At 40.2% G+C, this 18,380-nt stretch overlaps 1 protein-coding gene across 7 annotated transcripts in view; it reads left to right on the top strand.

Annotated features, from left to right (window-relative positions):
- The window catches only part of PHACTR2 (phosphatase and actin regulator 2), a 263,240-nt gene that overhangs the window by 204,017 nt on the left and 40,843 nt on the right, over window positions 1–18,380 (top strand). For 5 of the 7 annotated variants that reach the window (XM_032651918.1, XM_032651923.1, XM_032651919.1 and 2 more), the window contains 4 exons: window positions 1,111–1,191; window positions 5,936–6,094; window positions 12,233–12,472; window positions 16,138–16,672. In XM_032651918.1, the coding sequence (XP_032507809.1) occupies window positions 1,111–1,191; window positions 5,936–6,094; window positions 12,233–12,472; window positions 16,138–16,672 (1,015 nt within the window). The remainder of the gene's footprint in view (window positions 1–1,110; window positions 1,192–5,935; window positions 6,095–12,232; window positions 12,473–16,137; window positions 16,673–18,380) is intronic. The other 2 variants (XM_032651922.1, XM_032651924.1) reach the window with 1 other exon arrangement.

The raw sequence follows: 18,380 nt of genomic DNA, 5'->3' as shown, positions 1-18,380 counted from the left end.
GTGGCTTGGGGCAATGGGGTTTTATTTAGGTCTTGAAATTATGTTGTCCGGGGTGACTTTAGGATTTGCAAATTATGAAGCCAGGGGTAGGAATTTTAGGGGGGGTCAGAATCTAGTCCCGCTGTGCATACCCACTCTCCAGCAACGTACCTTTCCTTTTCCCCAAAGAGCCCTAGGTAGATCCCTTCTGTGGCCCTGTTTTAGGTGTTTTAGGTGTCAAGGTGCTTTCTTGAACAGGACATCCAGAGGGAATAGAGTTTGGCAGAACGCACTTTGAGGAATGTTGGCTCAAAGGATTAGAAGATGGTATGACCCTTGAAAGGGGCAAATGGAACTAGTGGTCATATAGACATGTAGGGTTTAGGAACTAATATTATAGGCATATAAGGTGAATGCTACTGAAGTCCCACCCTGAGCTCCTAAACTCCTAAACTCTGAAGTTGTACCAGGAATTTAATTTCTTCCAGAAGAAGAAAGAGTCAGTGTTGAGATTCCCATTCCTTTACATACTATGAAAACATGAATTAACTCCATCCTCCCAAGACTTGGAATTTGTCAGGGGATCCACCAGAACACTCTAGAACTTGTGAGTATGGCAGGGAAAAGAATTACAGAAATGCTGGACTTTTGTAATAGATGATGTGAGAAAGAAAACACTAGAAAAGTAGTCCCTCCTGTCTGGGGTTCAGATGAGTTACCTGAGTGTCTACTGGAAGTTTATTTTCCATGTAAGCACATTCACACATTGCACATTCATCATTCATAGATGCCTGTGTTTTAGAATGCATCATTACTAAAGAAAGGAGTATTTCCAAGTGAGAAGTAGCCTTGGTGCTCCATAGTTGATACGGGAGAATGTGTCTGGATTCTTGGCCACATTCCGTTATTTGGAAGACGAGGCTCAGTGGCTGAGCTTCAGGTCTTGGGCTAGGGTTATTTGCCCTGTCCTAATTATGTTGATTCCAATCACGTGGTTTGCTAGGCAACCAGAAAAACTGGGGTTTGAGCCTCAAGTCAACAGAATGAATATGCTCAATTCTACTTGAAATGTTTTTCATAATTATTTTAAGCAATGACTTGATTCTTACTTGTGCTTATTCTTTTTAAAAGTATTAGAAAGGAAGATTTCTACAAGACAAAGTAGAGAGGAGCTGATAAGAAGGGGAGTTCTTAAGGAATTGCCTGATCAAGGTGAGGAAATTAATCATACATTTAAAATAATTTGATCCTTCCTTCTTTGGTCTTTCTTTCATTTTCTTTTGAAATTTAAGATGATCATGGTCTTTGGGAAATAAAGTACCACACTCTGAGAATCGTGCTTTAATTCAGAATGCCTTTGTGGGCTGCAGAGAATCTAAGGTTTTCTAGAGAAGAAATTCAATGACCTTTTTGGTGAGTCCTTCACCATATGTCACCCTAAACCTAAAGCTTTACAAAGCTACTCTGTGGCAGGAGATACAGATAAGATACAAATGCTTACATGATTCATTCTCTGTTCTTGAGCTTCAATCTGTCTATACAAGTAAACTCAATTGTTTAAGTAAATGCAAAGTTTTAGCTTGGCTCATGCCTTTTGGTTTCTTAAGTCTACCAGTAAAAAAGAGTGAGAAAAGAGATGGTAAACAGACCTCTCGTCCTTTATGCTCTGTAATACACTCAAATGTACGGTCAATAAGGATTAATGGGCAAATTAAATTAATCTGCTTTGTGTGTTCTCTCAAGTAATTTTCCCAGCATTGTTCTCTTTTCATTTCTTTGAATCTAGCTCTGTCTCACCATATCACTAACAATTATTATTTCCAAGTGTTTTTTCCCCAACCTCTAATCTTCTTCCCTTTTTTCCTCTATCCTCCCAGGGGGGAATCTTTCTCAAAAAGACAAGGATTAGATAGAAACTGAGATAGACCCTCCAAAGAAATACCAAGATGGTTATTTCTCCAAATAAATAGTACTGAATGATTTTCATTGCTCCCACTACTATAAAACTAAAGGAAATTTTTGTTGCAACATTGCTGACTTACCTCATGCCTTTCCTCACCCCACCCCTCTAAACATTTACTGGGGTAAAATATTATTATTGTGCTTTTATAGGCACAAATAAAATGCTGTTGATTTGGAATTGAAATAATAGTTCTTCTCATTTCCTGATATATATTCCTTGCTAAGAGCTTAACCTCTTTAGGCATTCACTATTTGTAAGTCCAAATGCGACGCTTTCCCCAGCATCTGAATATTCTAGAAGGAGCTAGGAGATGCTTTACTATTGTACTCCTGCAGAGAAAGTAGGGATGTCTGGAGTGAATACTGCCATTTTTCTTGAGCCCTCAAAATTTTAGGTATTTTATTTATTGTACTTTTCTCACTCCATTTTATGAAGGAACTTAAAGTAGTCCCTAGTTTTCTATTACCTTGAAGCTAGTCATTTCCTTCCTGGGACTTTTAGAAATAAAAAATGTACATCCTTAAAATTTTTTGTACTTGAAGGTGGGCTTGCTACTGGTATCAGAGTTTGCTTCCTCCCTAATCTCCCTGGAGACGGCAGAGAAATTACATGTCCACTGAAAGCTCAATGCTGGGCCATCACCTTTATAGCGTGGGCCAGTGCACTGTTTTGGTGTCCTTTATTTGGAAACCTTTTCAAAGAAAGGAAACATTTCTGATCGAAACTGTTAATGAGTATTAAAGTTAGAGACTAAAGACCTCTTTTTTTACCCAATTAAAAATTATAGCTAGAAAAGTGTTTACTTTTTCTAAAGACAAGTGGCAGTGGTCAGCTGAAAGAAATGCTTAATATTGCTTGGTTTTATTTTGCCTAATCTGTTAAACTATTTGCAAGATGGATTACAATTTCATATACTTACTTTCCAGAAATCTGACTCTATTGGATTTTTTTATTTAATGTTTGCAGACCGAACGTGAAAAGTTTTAAAACATAAAATAACAAAACAGTCTTTAACATAAACATAGTGTAGTAGGTTTAATGTTTGGGAAGTCATCAATTACTGAATCTTACTTTCTACTTTTTGCATGGTCCCTATATAGAACTACAGAAATTACCAAATACTTAGAAGTTCCCAGTGAGGCTTATTGTAAATAGAGCCCTTCCCCACTTTCAGCCAAGGGCTGGGGAAAATAGTTTTCTGTCATTTTTCCAAAAACAATTATCTTGAGAATTTCGGTCTGTTTTCAGCTCTAGCCAGAGACTGGAAGCTGCTGTGCTTGGTGAAAACCTCGTCTCTTCTGCCAGTGAAGGTCCATTCTTTGCCTTCATGTTCTTGACCTCGTCGTAGCTCTTGACAGTGCTTGTCAATCATGCCCTTTATTCAGTGAGCCAAATAGACTTTTAAAATCCTGCCAGCTACCCTGGATTTGACCTCATCCCATTCCACCCCATACCTTCACTCCCAGCTATTATTATTTCTTTTAGTTGACCTTTTTTATGCCAAGATCTAGCTTCAATCTAAAAATTCAGTGATTGGCCTTCTCTCCTGAGAAGTCCATGGTCTGCTCCAGGTTTAGTCACATCTTCTGGTTCTTACCTTCCATCTTTTCCCTAGCTTTAACATGAAGGCATGTAGATGCTTTTGCCTGCATTAACAGCCTCCTTTCTTTTTCTCCCATGGTGTCCTCTTTAACCTTCTAATGAGTCACTCAACTTCTGTTCTTACATGATTTTCTTCTTGTCTCTGTTCCTCTGTTAACTGTATCCCCAATGTACCAGTTTACCAGAAAGAGGGAAATCCGTCAAATACTCTCATGCTTCTTATTTAACCACTTATTTCTGTGTGTTTTATCTCTTGGTTTACTTTAAGCTTACGACTCTTGTCTGAGTTTTCTCCTTCCTTTGCATACAAATGCTCCTGTAAGACTTGGAGTGGGCACATCTTACTGTAACCTGCAGCCTGGCTCAGCATCTTGTCCTGCCTTCCTTTGCTGAGCTTGTATTTTACTTACATACATAAACTATATCAAGGACTTGACTTATTTTAATTCCATTGATAAAATAATACACAAAACTAGAAAACCTTTTCAATACACACACCAATTAATTAATAATAACTTCAGTTCTCCTCTGTTTTATTCTTGAATTCCATATTTATTACAAACATGACTCCTTTTTCTATTATTTCCTATACTTTGGCTTTATATCTCAGAGTAAGTATCTTTCTACATTGTTGATTATTTCTTTCTATCTTGTGATAATCCAATTTCTTCTTGTGCCCACAATTATTTAATTTTCTCTCTAGGTTTTTTTGTTCTGAATTTTAAAAATTAGTTATTTAGTCTACTAAAGAATTTTTAATGTAATAATGGTTAAAACAAATTGTCATTAACATGATTTCAACATGTTTTCATTACCAACTAAAATCATAGAAAACAAAGGTAAATTTATATTTGGGTTACCTAAAAATTGAGGATTTTTATATAAAGAAGTGGTTTTCTATTTTGTCTGGAATTTTCTGTTCTTATATTATTTTTTGTTTTTCTTAATCCAGTACCTGGATATTATGTTGTGTCTCCCCTCCCTCTTTTTTTTACTAGCAAATTTCTTGGAATCCAGTAATAAGAACTAAGAATCTTTTGTTTTCTTGTTGGTTTGTTGTATAGTCTTTTAAAAATCATTATCTTAATTTTATTGAAATAGTTGAGATCTACTTGCAATGGCATTGCCTTCAATTGTTGTCTATTTTAGTTTTATACAGGAATCGGATTATAGGTACTTGGAAGTTACGTGAATAAGGAACAGTTGTTCATTTTAAGTATGACATAATTCTGTGACATGTATTTTACTTATTAAAATGCCATGCTTGTTTTTGTCAATAAGGCCAATGGATTTTATTGTTAAGCCAAAGCGATTCAATCATATTTAATGAAAACTTGGGAGATGGTCTCTGTTTTAGAATGATTGCCAAAATAAGATTAATCAAAAATTGCATAAAATCAGCTCTAATCATGCATTTCTTCAAGTTTGCTAAGTAAAAACTTCCAATCATTAATTTCACTTTTACAGTGGTAGCACAGCTTAAAATTTTCCTGATATGAACTATGGTTAAATTTTCAAGCATCACTGAATTAAGAGTTTCGGCAAAATCTCTCTCACTTTAGAAACTCTTAGGAATTTATAAACATTCAGGGGTGTTAAAATTACTTATTTGTGATTTAGATAACATAAATTTTAATTTCAGTTGTGATTTTTTTAAATTCCCCTGTAATTGCTTTATTTACATTTTTTTCCTAATGTTTTCAAATTATTATTAGCCCAACTTAAAGACTTACTGGTCAGCTATATATGACAATTCCCTGAGTACATTTTAATATTTCCATAAATAGGAAAATGAAAATACAGTTAGCCTTACTGCCATCTTTCCCTGAATAGAGTAGCAGTTATATTACTGTGTAAAGTTAACATGTCATGGATGTAATATTCTGGAGACAGTGGTGCTTGGAAATGTTCATATTCTCCCACTAATCGTTTGTATGTGTAGTTGCATTTCATGTTATTTGTGTATTTGCATTCACCTTGTGTTTTTGGTGCTTGTTAAAAATGTTTATTCCATTTTTCAGATTCCTTTTTTCACAGGTCAGTTTCTGAATGACAAAGAGACTCCTAAGTATTGACTTCAACCAAAACTAAGCCCAAGAAGAGAGGGACTCTCCTGCCTAGGGATATTTTATAATTAGGTTAATCGTTCCTAACTGTCTTGAGATGGCTCCTGGATACTCCCTCCATAGCTTCTTTCCTCCAAGACTAAGAATTTTCTAGCTCTTTCATTTGAATGAATTATTCAGTAAAACATGGTGAAAATAGTCCAGGATGTATTTGGTTCCCAGGTCTGAAACATAAACCTGAACCCTACAGGCCTAGTAACTGGAAATTTTGGTTTTAAGAAAGCCATCAAGTTAGACATCTAGGTGTTTCTCTCCCCATTTTTAGATGGAGATGTAACAGTTAACTTTGAAAATTCAAACGGGCACATGATACCCATCGGAGAGGAATCTACCCGAGAGGAAAATGTAGTAAAATCTGAAGAAGGTAATGGCTCTGTAGCTGAAAAAGCACCACCTCTGGAGGAAAAGGCAGAAGATAAGAAAGGTAAAATCAAGAGAAACCCCATATTCTTTTACAGCTCAAAGTTGAGAAGCAGGACTTAGGCTTCAAATAGTGACCCTAAGACCAGTAGAGAGGAGTTCTGCAAATACAAAGAGGAGAGAAACGATAACTAGCAAAGAGAAATTGGATGGTTTCCTCAGGTAGCTACATCCATTTTATAAGCACATCATTTAATGTTTTATTAAAGGGGGCTAATTAATAGTAAGAATCGGAAGGGGTGGCCTCTTCTATCATTGGAGTTGTCTGGGAATGTTATCCTTTCCTCAGGAGCTTTTTCTCAGTATCTTTTTAAAAAAATTTTATTTATTTAATTTATTTATTTTTTGCTGCATTGGGTCTTTGTTGCTGCACGCGGGCTTTCTCTAGTTGCAGCGAGCAGGGGCTACTCTTGGTTGTGGCGCGTGGACTTCTCACTGCAGTGGCTTCTCTTGTTGCGGAGCTTGGGCTCTAGGCGCACGGGCTTCAGTAGTTATGGCACACGGGCTCAGTAGTTGTGGCTCGCGGGCTCTAGAGCGCAGGCTCAGTAGTTGTGGCACACGGGCTTAGTTGCTCTGTGGCATGTGGGATCTTCCTGGACCAGGGTTCGAACCCGTGTCCCCTGCATTGGCAGGTGGATTCTTAACCACTGCGCCACCAGGGAAGCCCCTCAGTATCTTTTAAAAAAAAAAAAAAGCCAGCAGTCTGAACATCTTTCTCTGCTGGTTACTTTCAAATTATAGCAGCTCAGCTTGGAGGAATAGCATAACAAGATGGCTCGCTTAGCCCTGCATTATCTCTTTAGAAGTGGGAGCTTGGCTGGTGGCATCCGCACACCCAACATTGTAAGTTCTGGTCCAGGTTCAGGCATTTCTGGGAGACCCAGGAATAGTTCCCAGTAATGCCGGGGATTCTGGTTGCTGGAATGGCCACAACCTCTGCTCCATGATTTGTCTGTGCAATTGGAAGTTTCAAAATATGCCAGAGGCAATTATGCCATTCCCTGAAGGCTTCTTTAGAGACTTTGGTTTCCAAAGTGAAATACTATGGTAGATTGCAGAACTGCAAAATACTTGTCTATCAAGGACCCCCAGAACATTCACAAGTTCCTGGTCACTGATTGACTACATCTCCATACCATTCCTATCACGGTTGCAGGAACCCCCAAGCCTCTTACTTATGCAAACCTGAACTGAAACCCCCGTAAGGTAATGCTTTGTTGGGAGATTCTAGATGATTTCCTGCTGCATAGAAATGAATCCTCAGAAAACATGCTATTTTTCCATAAAGCCTGCCTCTGAGCTGGATGGCATAAATTTGTCAAACCTAGTTTGGGCTCTCTAGGCATTTTGAGAACTCTTAGAAACTGCTGGAAGGAAACTTCTCTTCCTCTGTTCTTGACCCAAATCCTCCAAAGGCAAAGGGAACAGAAGAACATTTGACAAACACAACTTAACATCATCTTCTCAGGAAGTCCATAACCTCTTATTACTTGAATATAAATTAGCCTTTAAAAATTTTAGAAGCCTCTATTATTAATCTGTTGGAAATTTTTTATTTTGCTTTATTCCATATTAAGTATGGTGCTCATGGGGCTTTACTTAGTGTTTCCATTGAAGGGCTCTGGTTATGCTTAAGATCATATGTTAGTTGATTTCTCATAACTGATTATGAGAAATTAACTAAAATTTTTAATGATAATATTCCTGGAACATAAGAGAAAACAGACCTGAGTAGAGTTTAAGAGGTTTCAGTTGAAATGCAGTGATTTCTTTTTTTACTTTTTTATTTTTTAGTCCAACTGTCCTGTCTCACCACATTGTTAAATTTCAAATCCATCTGTGCTCTGTCCCTGCTACAGCCTTTTCACATTCAAAATCACATCCTTCATTATGTAACAGTGCCATCTCTAGTGCGTGCCTGGTCCGTGTGGAATGTCAGTCAGTGGACTGGACGGACTTCAAAGGCCGTATTTCCCTTATCAGCCTAATAAAAAGTTGCTGACAGTTTTATGTTAATTAAACCAGCAGGCCTGATGTTCCAAAAAGATGGCAGGCTTCATAGGTTCATGGATATTTGAGAGATGTTTTTGTTTTCTTATTTTTTTACTTTGGATTAGTACATTCAGTTCTTTTTGGTCAAATAAGGTCCAAGATAACATCTTGCTTGGCTGGTCTGTACATAAGGAGATGGAAAGGGTGGACATGGTGCCCCAGCACCAGTAAGACAGAGGAGCCTCCCTCTTGCTGTGTAGACAGTGGCCCTGCTGGAGCCACACTGAGTGAGGGGAAGCATTTGGTATGGAAACCACTTCCTGACAGTAAAAAGAATGTCACTCCTGACCAACATCATGGAGTATCATGTTAAATAGAAAATATCTTATAAACAAACCATTCATCGCTCTGGAAAGACAGCATTTAATACTGAAAAAACAGCTTAAGAGTTACTCTTACCTCTGCTCCTCTTTTGATCTCACTTCTTATTTGAACTTACTACCGTGCAAATCTGCTCTCCCATGTTCTCAGTTTACCCTTTATTTTGGGGTGCAGTGTGCCCCTTTCTTTTGCATTAAGTCAACTCACCCAAGAACTTCTTTTCATATATTAACTGGTTATGTTTGCAAAGCCAAATCACATACCATCCTAGATGCTTGTATCTCTTTTTGAGACAGCACATCAGTACTTTAATATTTGAAACATCAGCGTCAAAGAAAACAAAACAAATGTCAAGTGGCCTCCCACTACTCTGGGGGCAGGTTCTACCTAGGACACGTGGTGTTCCTGGGGCTCCTGAGGGCACCTGATTCTGAGTTAGGGCGGTGGTCTTGGGCCTCTTCTGCCTAACACTGGAAACATTTTCCTGAAGGCCTTCGGGCCTCTTAGTCTCCCATTATTCCTTATCAATAAATCTATATATAAGCAGAAAAACTGATCTGCAATCTGTTAAATATAGCTTGGTATTAAATATGAGAAATCTGCAAAGTATCTGATATTATTTCTGTTGAGTCATTGTAGAGGGCTTTCCATGAAGTAACAAGTATCTTACCTGCATTTGTTCCCCACGTGAGCATGAAGGGCAGCCATGGGGGCCAGGGAAAGAGCACACTGTGCATTAAGAAACGGCCTTTGCCTTCAAGCAGATCGTGACCTATGTGGAGACCAGCACGTACACAGGCAATTGTAATACAAGATGCAAAGTGCTCTGGGAGGCCCGAGGACAGCAAACCAGGGAGCTTGCAGGTGGGACCAAAATTGGGTCTTAAGAGGAAGATACTTCTAAACTGAGACCTGGAGGAGATAAGAAGGATGCAGTCAGACAAAGGAGAGGAATGGGGGCAAGTGCATTCTAGGCAAAGTGAAGGCCGCCTGCAGTTCTCAGATTTGCCCTAAGTGTTGTTGGACTCGACTCTCCCTGTGGTGGAAGGAGGCAAATTTGGAAGTGTAGTCAGTAGCTCACCTCCAGACCATTGTTAAGAGATGTAGTATCCTCACCAAGCCAGAGTGCATAGGCAGCCCTTTCTTAACCTCCTCTTGAAAAAGTAATACTCCTCTACACCATCAGTTTATGTCTTTTCTTCAGATCATATGCTAATAGTAAAAAATACCTCTTGATGTTATTCATTATGTCCCAGATACAAGGGTTCACTTCCCACGGGTGTGTGTGTGTGTGTGTGTGTGTGTGTGTGTGTGTGTGTGTGTGTTAGTAACTGTCAGCTGATCAGTCACATTCACTGAATAGACATAATGTTTAGAGCATCTTGCCTGATGGAATATAAAATTTCAGACAAAAGCAGTTTATAATTTAGTCAGAAAAGTATACTGTTTGCGTGCGTGTGCTCACGCATACATACGCACGCACATATACCCGTTAGGAATCACTGCAGAGTAAACATAAACATTGGCCATATGGCAAACACACACAGATAATTTGATAGAATTTACAGAGGAGGGAGGAGTGGACCCCGCTTCTCCAGGAGTAGCCAGAAGTTTGCGTGTAGTATGTACATTCTCAACCCAGTAGGAATTGAAATTTCCAGCTGTCATAGAGTGAACCATCTCCCTCCCAAACTCAGAAGCTGGATTCTTTGGGATATAACTTTAGAATTTAAAAACCTTAGGCAGACAGAAAAAAGATCCCTCAGTAATATGCCATGAAGGCAGAGGATAAGAGATGTGAGGCTTTGTAGCAGGAGAGAGAATTAGGATACCAGGTGGTGCAGATCACTGTGACGGGCTTTCACCATGGATGGTGTTATTGGTGCATCTCCATTATGCCAGGGGCTAAAGGTACAAAGATGGACTTAAAGAACAGGCCTCTAACCTAAGTCAAAAGACTAGCAAATCAATGTACATTTGTATGTTTTACATTAAAATAAAATGTTTTCAGTGACTGTCAACTTGTATTGTTCTCAACTCTGACTCTTGCAATACAGTGGCCTTGTGGTTCAGACCTGGTGGGTTAGGAGCGCCACTCCTGTATTATGGATGCTAAGCAGCTTAGTTGAAGAGACAAGATATATAAACAGAAAGGCAGACATACAAAGTAGCCTCTGAGAAATGTTGACTAAGTAGCTCAGGTAACGAGTACAATTAAGTGCAGGAGTCCGCCTGGGCTGCAGTGACGGGTGGGTTGCATGACTGAGGGAAGGTAAAAGAAAAGTTTTATTCGTTACATACTGAAATTTCAATCACTTTTATGATAGTTATACATGTAGAATGATGGAGATGTAAAAAAAAGGGGAGGAGTCCTCACTTCACACTCACTGGGATGAGAAATGAAACAAAAGAAATAATAAAATGTGATGCATTCCAATATTAAAATCCTTTCTTGTTCATTTGATAATAGAAGAACATATACAGTAAAGGCTCAGTCTTGTCTTAACGCTGTCTTACACTTTTGTTGTGCTCCATTTTGAAATGCTGCTTAGCTCTTTGGACCCAAAGTGTATTTTTTTTTTTTTTTTTTTTTTTTTTTGCGGTACGCGGGCCTCTCGCTGTTGTGGCCTCTCCCGTCGCGGAGCACAGGCTCCGGACGCGCAGGCTCAGTGGCCATGGCTCACGGGCCCAGCCGCTCCTCGGCATGTGGGATCTTCCCGGACCGGTGCACGAACCCGCGTCCCCTGCATCCGCAGGTGGACTCTCAACCACTGCGCCACAAGGGTAGCCCCCCCAAAGTGTATTTTAATTTTAACTAGTCACAATTAGAAAAGATAAGGATGTGAATATGTGGATGAACGTTCAGCATCCCCACTTTTTAAAATGAGAAACTGATACTACTCTAGTTATGCAAAATCTGTGTGAGCCTTCTTAGATATGATTTTTTAAATGAATTTTAACGTTTATCTTTTTAAACTCATTACTTGTGTTTACACTACAAAACAAATTTGATATTTTTTTTGGTTTCTGCACCCTCCAGTACCTACAGTTGTGACACGGTTTGAAAAGGTCAGAGGAAGTTATTGTAAAACAGGAAGCTGCCCTAGTGCACTGGGAGAACTTGAGAAAATTTTAATAATAGAAAATAGTTTATTCAGTGCATTGTGCTTCCTGTACCAGATTCTAGAGAGTCTCCCTTAGCTTAGAAAATAATTGATTTTTGACCACAATGAGACAGAGACAGAGCACAGATCCCTTTCAGGTTGATGGGGCTTGAGTTCTCCTGAGAAAGTCCCTCAGTGGAGGGTAACTGTGAGTCCAACCATTGCTGTGCCGTCAGCCTCACCCTGTGGCCGTGTGTGTAATGCGCTGATCTGCCACTCTTGGAGTTCTTCAGTTTGGTTAAAAACTTAGCACTCATGCCCACATCATCGTCCAGCAACCACCGATTCGAAGTTGGTGTCAGCCCCTGGTGGTGGACATTTACGCTCACCCTGAACTTAACTTCATCACAGTCACTCGTGCAGTCTTATTTTATCACAGGAGTGATTTTTGGACCTGGAGAGCACACCCTAGTTTGGCTTTTAGCCTTTGATCTTCTTTACCCCAGCCTTCTTCACTCTCTCTGGTGCAGAAGCCCACTGGTTCCCAGGGGCCAAGCAGCTGCATGTTTGTCTCACTGTTGCACTATGTCTCGCTCCTTCTGTTTGCATGGTGTGTATGGTGTGTGTCTGTATCAGTCTGCTTCTGTTCACTTTCTCATTTGTAGAGAACCCTGAAAACCACTCTGAAACACCGGCAGCTCCTGCTCTACCTCTTCCAGCTCTTCCTAAACCTACACCCAAACCTAAGTCCAAAAAAACACCTGTGCCTCCAAAAGGGGCCGCTGCTGGGGCCGGCCCCAAGGGTGACGAAGTACCTCCTATTAAAACAATTACAAAGGCTCCTGGTAAGCAGGCCCCCGTCCCTCCACCCAAGCCAACAAGCCGAAATGCAACCCGAGAGGCTGGTGAGTATGCCCTCTGTGGGGTTGAGTCTAGGGTGCTTGGCGCTGGGGTGGGGCTAATTTCTTCTTCTAGGAATGATGGCCTTTTTGGTGTCTGCTCTCTTAGGATGTAACACCAGTGGACTCAGCTTTGACACAGAGAATGCCCGGGAGATTCCTTTGTTGCTGTCTCTACCAAAGAAAAGTCAACCACTTGATCCATTCACCTCATTAGGTTTAGGGTGAATAGACGTCTTTCATCCTGAGTATCCACTATCTGCACAAAACCCAGTAGAAGGAAACAGGGAGTAGTCTGCCTGATGAATAGCGATGATGTGATCTGACGTTATTCAGACAGCAACTGGCCTGCCTGTTTGAGTTTATGGGTGGCTCTTTGGCTCGGGTTTTCTTTCAAAATATCTTAAGTTTGCACATAAAAACATGATGCTTACCTCTTTGACATATTTGCTGGATCTTAATGTCTTAAACCTTATAGGCCTCCCTCTACTGACAAATGACAAAGGGTTCATATCACTCAGTGCTTCATGCCACCACTCTCTACTGGAGTCACAACTGCACAGCAGAGTTGGAAGTTACATGCTCAGTGCCCCCTTCCCAACCTCATAGACTTCAGTGTGTTACAAGGGAAAGCATCTAGTGGAGCCATTACAAGCTGTGACTGCAGATAACCGGGGGATGTTTGGGTGATTACATCACTTCATGTCATGTGTGTTCAGCTTTCCTTTCACATCAGATATGCTTAATGCAAAGTGGAGCCCCCATTCTAGTGAAGTGGAATAAAGAAGCCTCTCCTGCCATCCAACCTTTGAAAGGACATATTCCAAATACACATGCTGGGCATCTTTTTCCCATTAACACACGCATAAAAATTCTCCTGTGTTATAGCAAACCTTACTTTCCTTAAAATCAGCAGCAGCTTTCTCAAAACCAGCTACCAGGATATGCCTTGGTATTAATCTTTCCCCCTTGTAATTTAAACCCATAATGCTCAGATTCAGAGGGTGGCTTAGGTGACAGTATGACAGAACTCAGAATGCAAATAGATGTCTGTGTCCTGGTGTTCCTGTCTACCACCTTTGACCTTGTGTATCTGGGTCTCATTTTCTAATAAGCTCTAAAATGAAAATCTCAGAATGCTTTGCCAACAGTGCCTACGGGCCATTTTCTCAGGGACCAGCTTCCATCACACATCAGTGTCTGTTCTCGTTGGTGTCTGTGTGTGTTTCCCAGACTTCCTAGCACACCTCAGGAGCAGTGCTTGAAGTGAGGCAGGTGCTGATTTACTTCCTGACGTAAAGCCCCAAACTCGCACCCTGTCCTTGGGAGTGAGGACCCACTTCCCCACGCCCCACGTGGCAGCAGCTCACGGTTGACTCGGCTTGCCCTCTCTCTTACTTCTCTCGGAAGAAGGCTGGTGATTAACACCAGGGCAGGTGACAGCTTTCATGAGAGATTTGGAGTTATTTCCAGATATTTTACTTGAAGATTTTTTATAGACTTATGATGTTCCTAAGAGGAAAGTACAGTCATGTTATCCATTGTATTAAAAGAGACCCAACTGGCGCTCAGTGTGAAAAAGGTTGCTGTTCTCAGGTTATCACAGAGAAACAGGAGTTGCCTTGAAGTCTACCAACAAGCCCAGCGTGCAAGGATCTTTTTTTTTTTTTATTAAATATTGATAATACTCCTTCAGAATCCTACTCACATTCCATTTGTAACTATTTAGAACCTTCTACATGGTGACTTTGTTTTATTTGAATAAAGTTGACCTTCTGGAAAAGATACTTCAAATGTCACTCCTGATTTTCAGTCAGACATTTAATCTCTTAAAAAAATTTATTGGTTCAGATTCTTCCTCTGTTACTAAGTTAGTGTAGACCTCCAGATCACCAGATATCAGGTTGGCACATTTGCTGGTGAAGTAACATCTCATATTTTTTTTCTTTCTCGTTACACGCTGTGTTAACAACACAAGTATTTAACTGAGGAGAGGTGGCATTTCTTTTTTAGTCATGGCTATAATTCAAGGTAACTTAAGCAACATTTCAGCAAAATCCTCATTTTAGACGACACTTAAAAGAGAAATATAGTAACATGGCTTGAATTTGCACTCTAGGCCTAAAAATTTTTTCCTTAAGCAAGGCTGAAGTTAACTTTGCTGTTAGAAAAACAAAAAGACTTTTCTACAAGAAAAAATTATTAGAATTGATGTGTGGAAAGGATTCTGTTCAATTTCCCCAGGAAATAACTGAACATGTTTAGACAGCAAGTCCCTAGCATCTTGGTTGTGAAAGGTACATTTGGAATGGACTTAGATTGTAGGAGTATGCTTAATACGTTTGCCCTATAGGCAAATGGGGATTGTTTGTTTCAAAGAAACATTGACAGGCCCTGATATGGGGGAGGGCAGTTCTCATAATTACGGATATCTAAAATAATAAAGCCCCCAAGCCATGGAGACTTGTTTTAAGCCTGCATCTGTGTCACCAAGTGAGACTGCCTTTTTTCAGTAGATCAGAGCTAGTGAAGTCATACACCTCATTGTCTATTCCTTTATCTGTTCTTCCTCTCCTGACCCTCCCAACTGACTTCGATAAAGTTATAACCAGAGGTAAGTTACAATAAATAACAGCTGTATGCAGTGTGGATTTTGGCTCCACAATACTAACAAGATTTTTCTAGTTCTTCTGTGGAAGATAGTTTGACCCCTCCGGAAAAAGAGGGAATATACAATACTGTAACAGAAAAAGCAATTAGGAGAAATGTATCGATCCTAAAGGTCATAGGAGTTTAAATGTATTTCCTGTGATGATGAAAAGGAGAGTTAACTTTTTTGTTTTGCCATAGCCATGGCCATCCTCTGAAGAAGGCCCTCTAGGGGCATAAGCAGTTTTAGAAGCTCTGAAAATGATACTCTTTCCTTTCAGATTATTCAAACACTACCCATTTACACATTTTTTGTAAAAAAAAAGAAAAAGAAAACAGACATTTTTCTGCCTCTTGATGTTTTGAAGGAGACTTGTCCTTCATATGTGGCCATGGGTTTTCCCTCTGCCCCGTTATCGCTGCAGTTGGGGAGATGGGGCAGGGCGGCAAGCCACTCTACAGCCATTGGGGAGAGCTGGTTTGGAGTTTGCTCTTTTAGCAGTTAAGATGAGTAAATTTGCTTTTGGCCAGACAGGAGCTCGTGGTATATACTCCAGCATCTTCTGAATGTGGGCCACTCCATTCCCAGAAAGGCATCATACAACATGTACAGTTTGTGATGAGAGTAACCTTGTACTATACCCAGACAGCTGCTGGTGTGTACCCTCTACACGCTATAATGTCCCTTCTTTGGAACATACAGGGACTTTTTCAGGTGACCCATAGGGCAAGGAGGTGAGGATTTCCCTTTGGCTGTCTCAGCTAAAGACTGGAGGAGGGAGTAGACAGAGGACTCTTGACCCTCAGGGTTTGGCCTCAAGTGTCACTTGCTCCTCCGTTGGAGGCAAGGAGGGGGCAGAAAACAAGACCATTATTATCATTAGCCTATTTCCCTTTATGCATTTATTCAGACAGATTTGTAAACTTTAAAGGGAACGTGGTCATTGACGATTGCAACTCGGTTAGTTTATTTAAAAAGTGTTCTCTTCTTTGACTCTTAATGCAAAATCTCTCTACTTTAGCTGGTTCCTCTCATTCAAGAAAAACAACTGGCTCCAAAGCAACAGCTTCACCGTCTACTTCCTCCACCTCATCTCGTCCTAAAGCTTCAAAGGAGACAGTTTCTAGCAAAACAGGGATGGTAGGAATCACAAAGGGCAAGAAAAAAACTGGCAAGCAGCCAACGTCTCAACTGTCCTCAGATGCAACCGTTTCTGGCATATCTGACCTTAAAGGAGAGCCTTCGGAGACCAGCGTGGCGAGTCTCAAACCCGAGCAGACTGCCCCTGGAACCGAGGAGCAGACCACAGGCAGACCCAAGTCCGCAGTCCCTCTGCCCGCTGTGGCTCCAGCACCTCTTCCCCCCACCCCTTCTCCCCCTCTGGAGGAGCAGAGCATTGCTGCCTCAGACACTCCTGTCGTCCTGGCTAGCAACGGAGCCGACCTGCCCGTCCCTGCCTTAGACCCAAGTCAGCTTCTCTGGACTGAAGAGGCAACAAACAGCACCACTGTCCACTCAGGCACTGGCTTAAGTGTTAGCAGAGAAAATGCAAAATGGTGAGTCGGCACAAAAACCCCATATTCTACCTGTATTCCTATGAAGCTGGGTACTAAAGGTCACTAAATCACTCTGCTGGCAATGAAGGAGCGTACTTTGGTTTCTTCTATAATGTAATCTAGTTAGGTAAGCACATCTGTAATCCAGCCGTTGATTTGGTTTTTTTAACTTGAAGTATAGTTGATTTCTAATGTTGTGTTAGTTTCAGGTGTACAGTGAAGTGATTCATGTATATGTGTGTGTGTATACATATTCTTTTTCAGATTCATTTCCATTATAAGTTATTACGAGATACTGAATATAGTTCCCTGTGCTATATAGTAGGTCTTTGTTGTTTATTTTATATATGGTAGTGTGTATCTTTTAATCCCAAACTCCTAATTTATTCCTCCCTCCGCCCTCTTTCTCCTTTGGTAACCATAAGTTTGTTTTCTATGTCTGTGAGTCAATTTCTGTTTTGTAAATAAGTTCATTTGTATCGTTTTTTAGACTTCACATATAAATGATGTCATATGATATTTGTCTTTCTCTGACTTCATTTAGTATGATAGTCTCTAGATCCATCCATGTTGCTGCAAATAGCATTATTTCATGCTTCTTTATGGCTGAGTAATATTCCATTGTATATATGTACCACATCTTCTTTATCCTTTCATGTGTCAATGGACATTTAGGCTGATTCCATGCCTTGGCTATTGTAAATAGTGCTGCAGTGAACACTGGGGTGCGTGTGTCTTGATTTTTCATAGCCCTGCCCCAGGAATGCCACGGGCTGCTGGAGACGATTCCATTGGCCTTACTGACTGATACACTTCAGATCTGTGCTTTCAAGGACATTTAGAGTCTGCCTCATCACTGCTTAGCAGTCCTTTTTCTTTTTCCTAGACAGTTTCCTCCTCTTCCCTTATAGTGGTTACTTACATCTTTACCACTTACGTCCAGATTGCTCACCCATTCCTGCCCACCTCCATTTCAACAAGTTATTTAGCCTCCTCCGAAAATAAAGAGCATCAGGAAAGAACTCTTTTCCAACTCCTTTTCCTCCAGCCTTAGAGCAGCTACCTTTCTTACTTCCTCAATTCCCTACCCAGCTCAAGTATTATCTCCTCTGTGAAGCCTTTCAATATTCATCCAGACAGAATTGGTTATTGCATGTACTCTAACAGCACTTTTTTCCTACCTATGGGACAGAACTAACCACCATGTCTTACTTACCTCTGTATCCCCACCAACCAGTACAGAATCTGGTATGCTATAGGCATGCCATCATCCAGTTGCCCAAGCCAGAAACCTGGAATTCATCCTAGGGTCCTCATTCTCCCTTGTCCTCCAGATCTAATCACTCACAAAGTCCTATAAATTTTCTACTTAAAGATAAATAAGACATGTTAGCTCTGCTGTCCCATAGGTGTAAGAAAGAGGACTGTCAGAGTGTAGTAGATGTCACTACCAATTCTGTCTAGGGAAGGCTTGGAGCTCTTAAATCCAGCCTCGTCTGTTTCTAAGAATAAAACCCAAATTCACTCTTTACAATATATAATTTAATATTTCCTCTTTCAAAAAAATCCTTGTCCTGTTATACTTTAAAAAATTAGTACATTAATTAAATTGATTTGGATCAAGAGACTAAAATACCACTTTTAATTATTCAATTGCTAGTGATATTACTCTCCATTTATTAAATACTTATTTAATGTCAGGAAGTGT

Source organism: Phocoena sinus, chromosome 12 (assembly GCF_008692025.1).
Source record: "Phocoena sinus isolate mPhoSin1 chromosome 12, mPhoSin1.pri, whole genome shotgun sequence".
In the NCBI taxonomy this organism is placed as follows: domain Eukaryota; kingdom Metazoa; phylum Chordata; class Mammalia; order Artiodactyla; family Phocoenidae; genus Phocoena; species Phocoena sinus.
The sequence above is the reverse complement of the archived record's forward strand: the minus strand, read 5'-3'. Positions and strand labels throughout refer to the sequence as shown.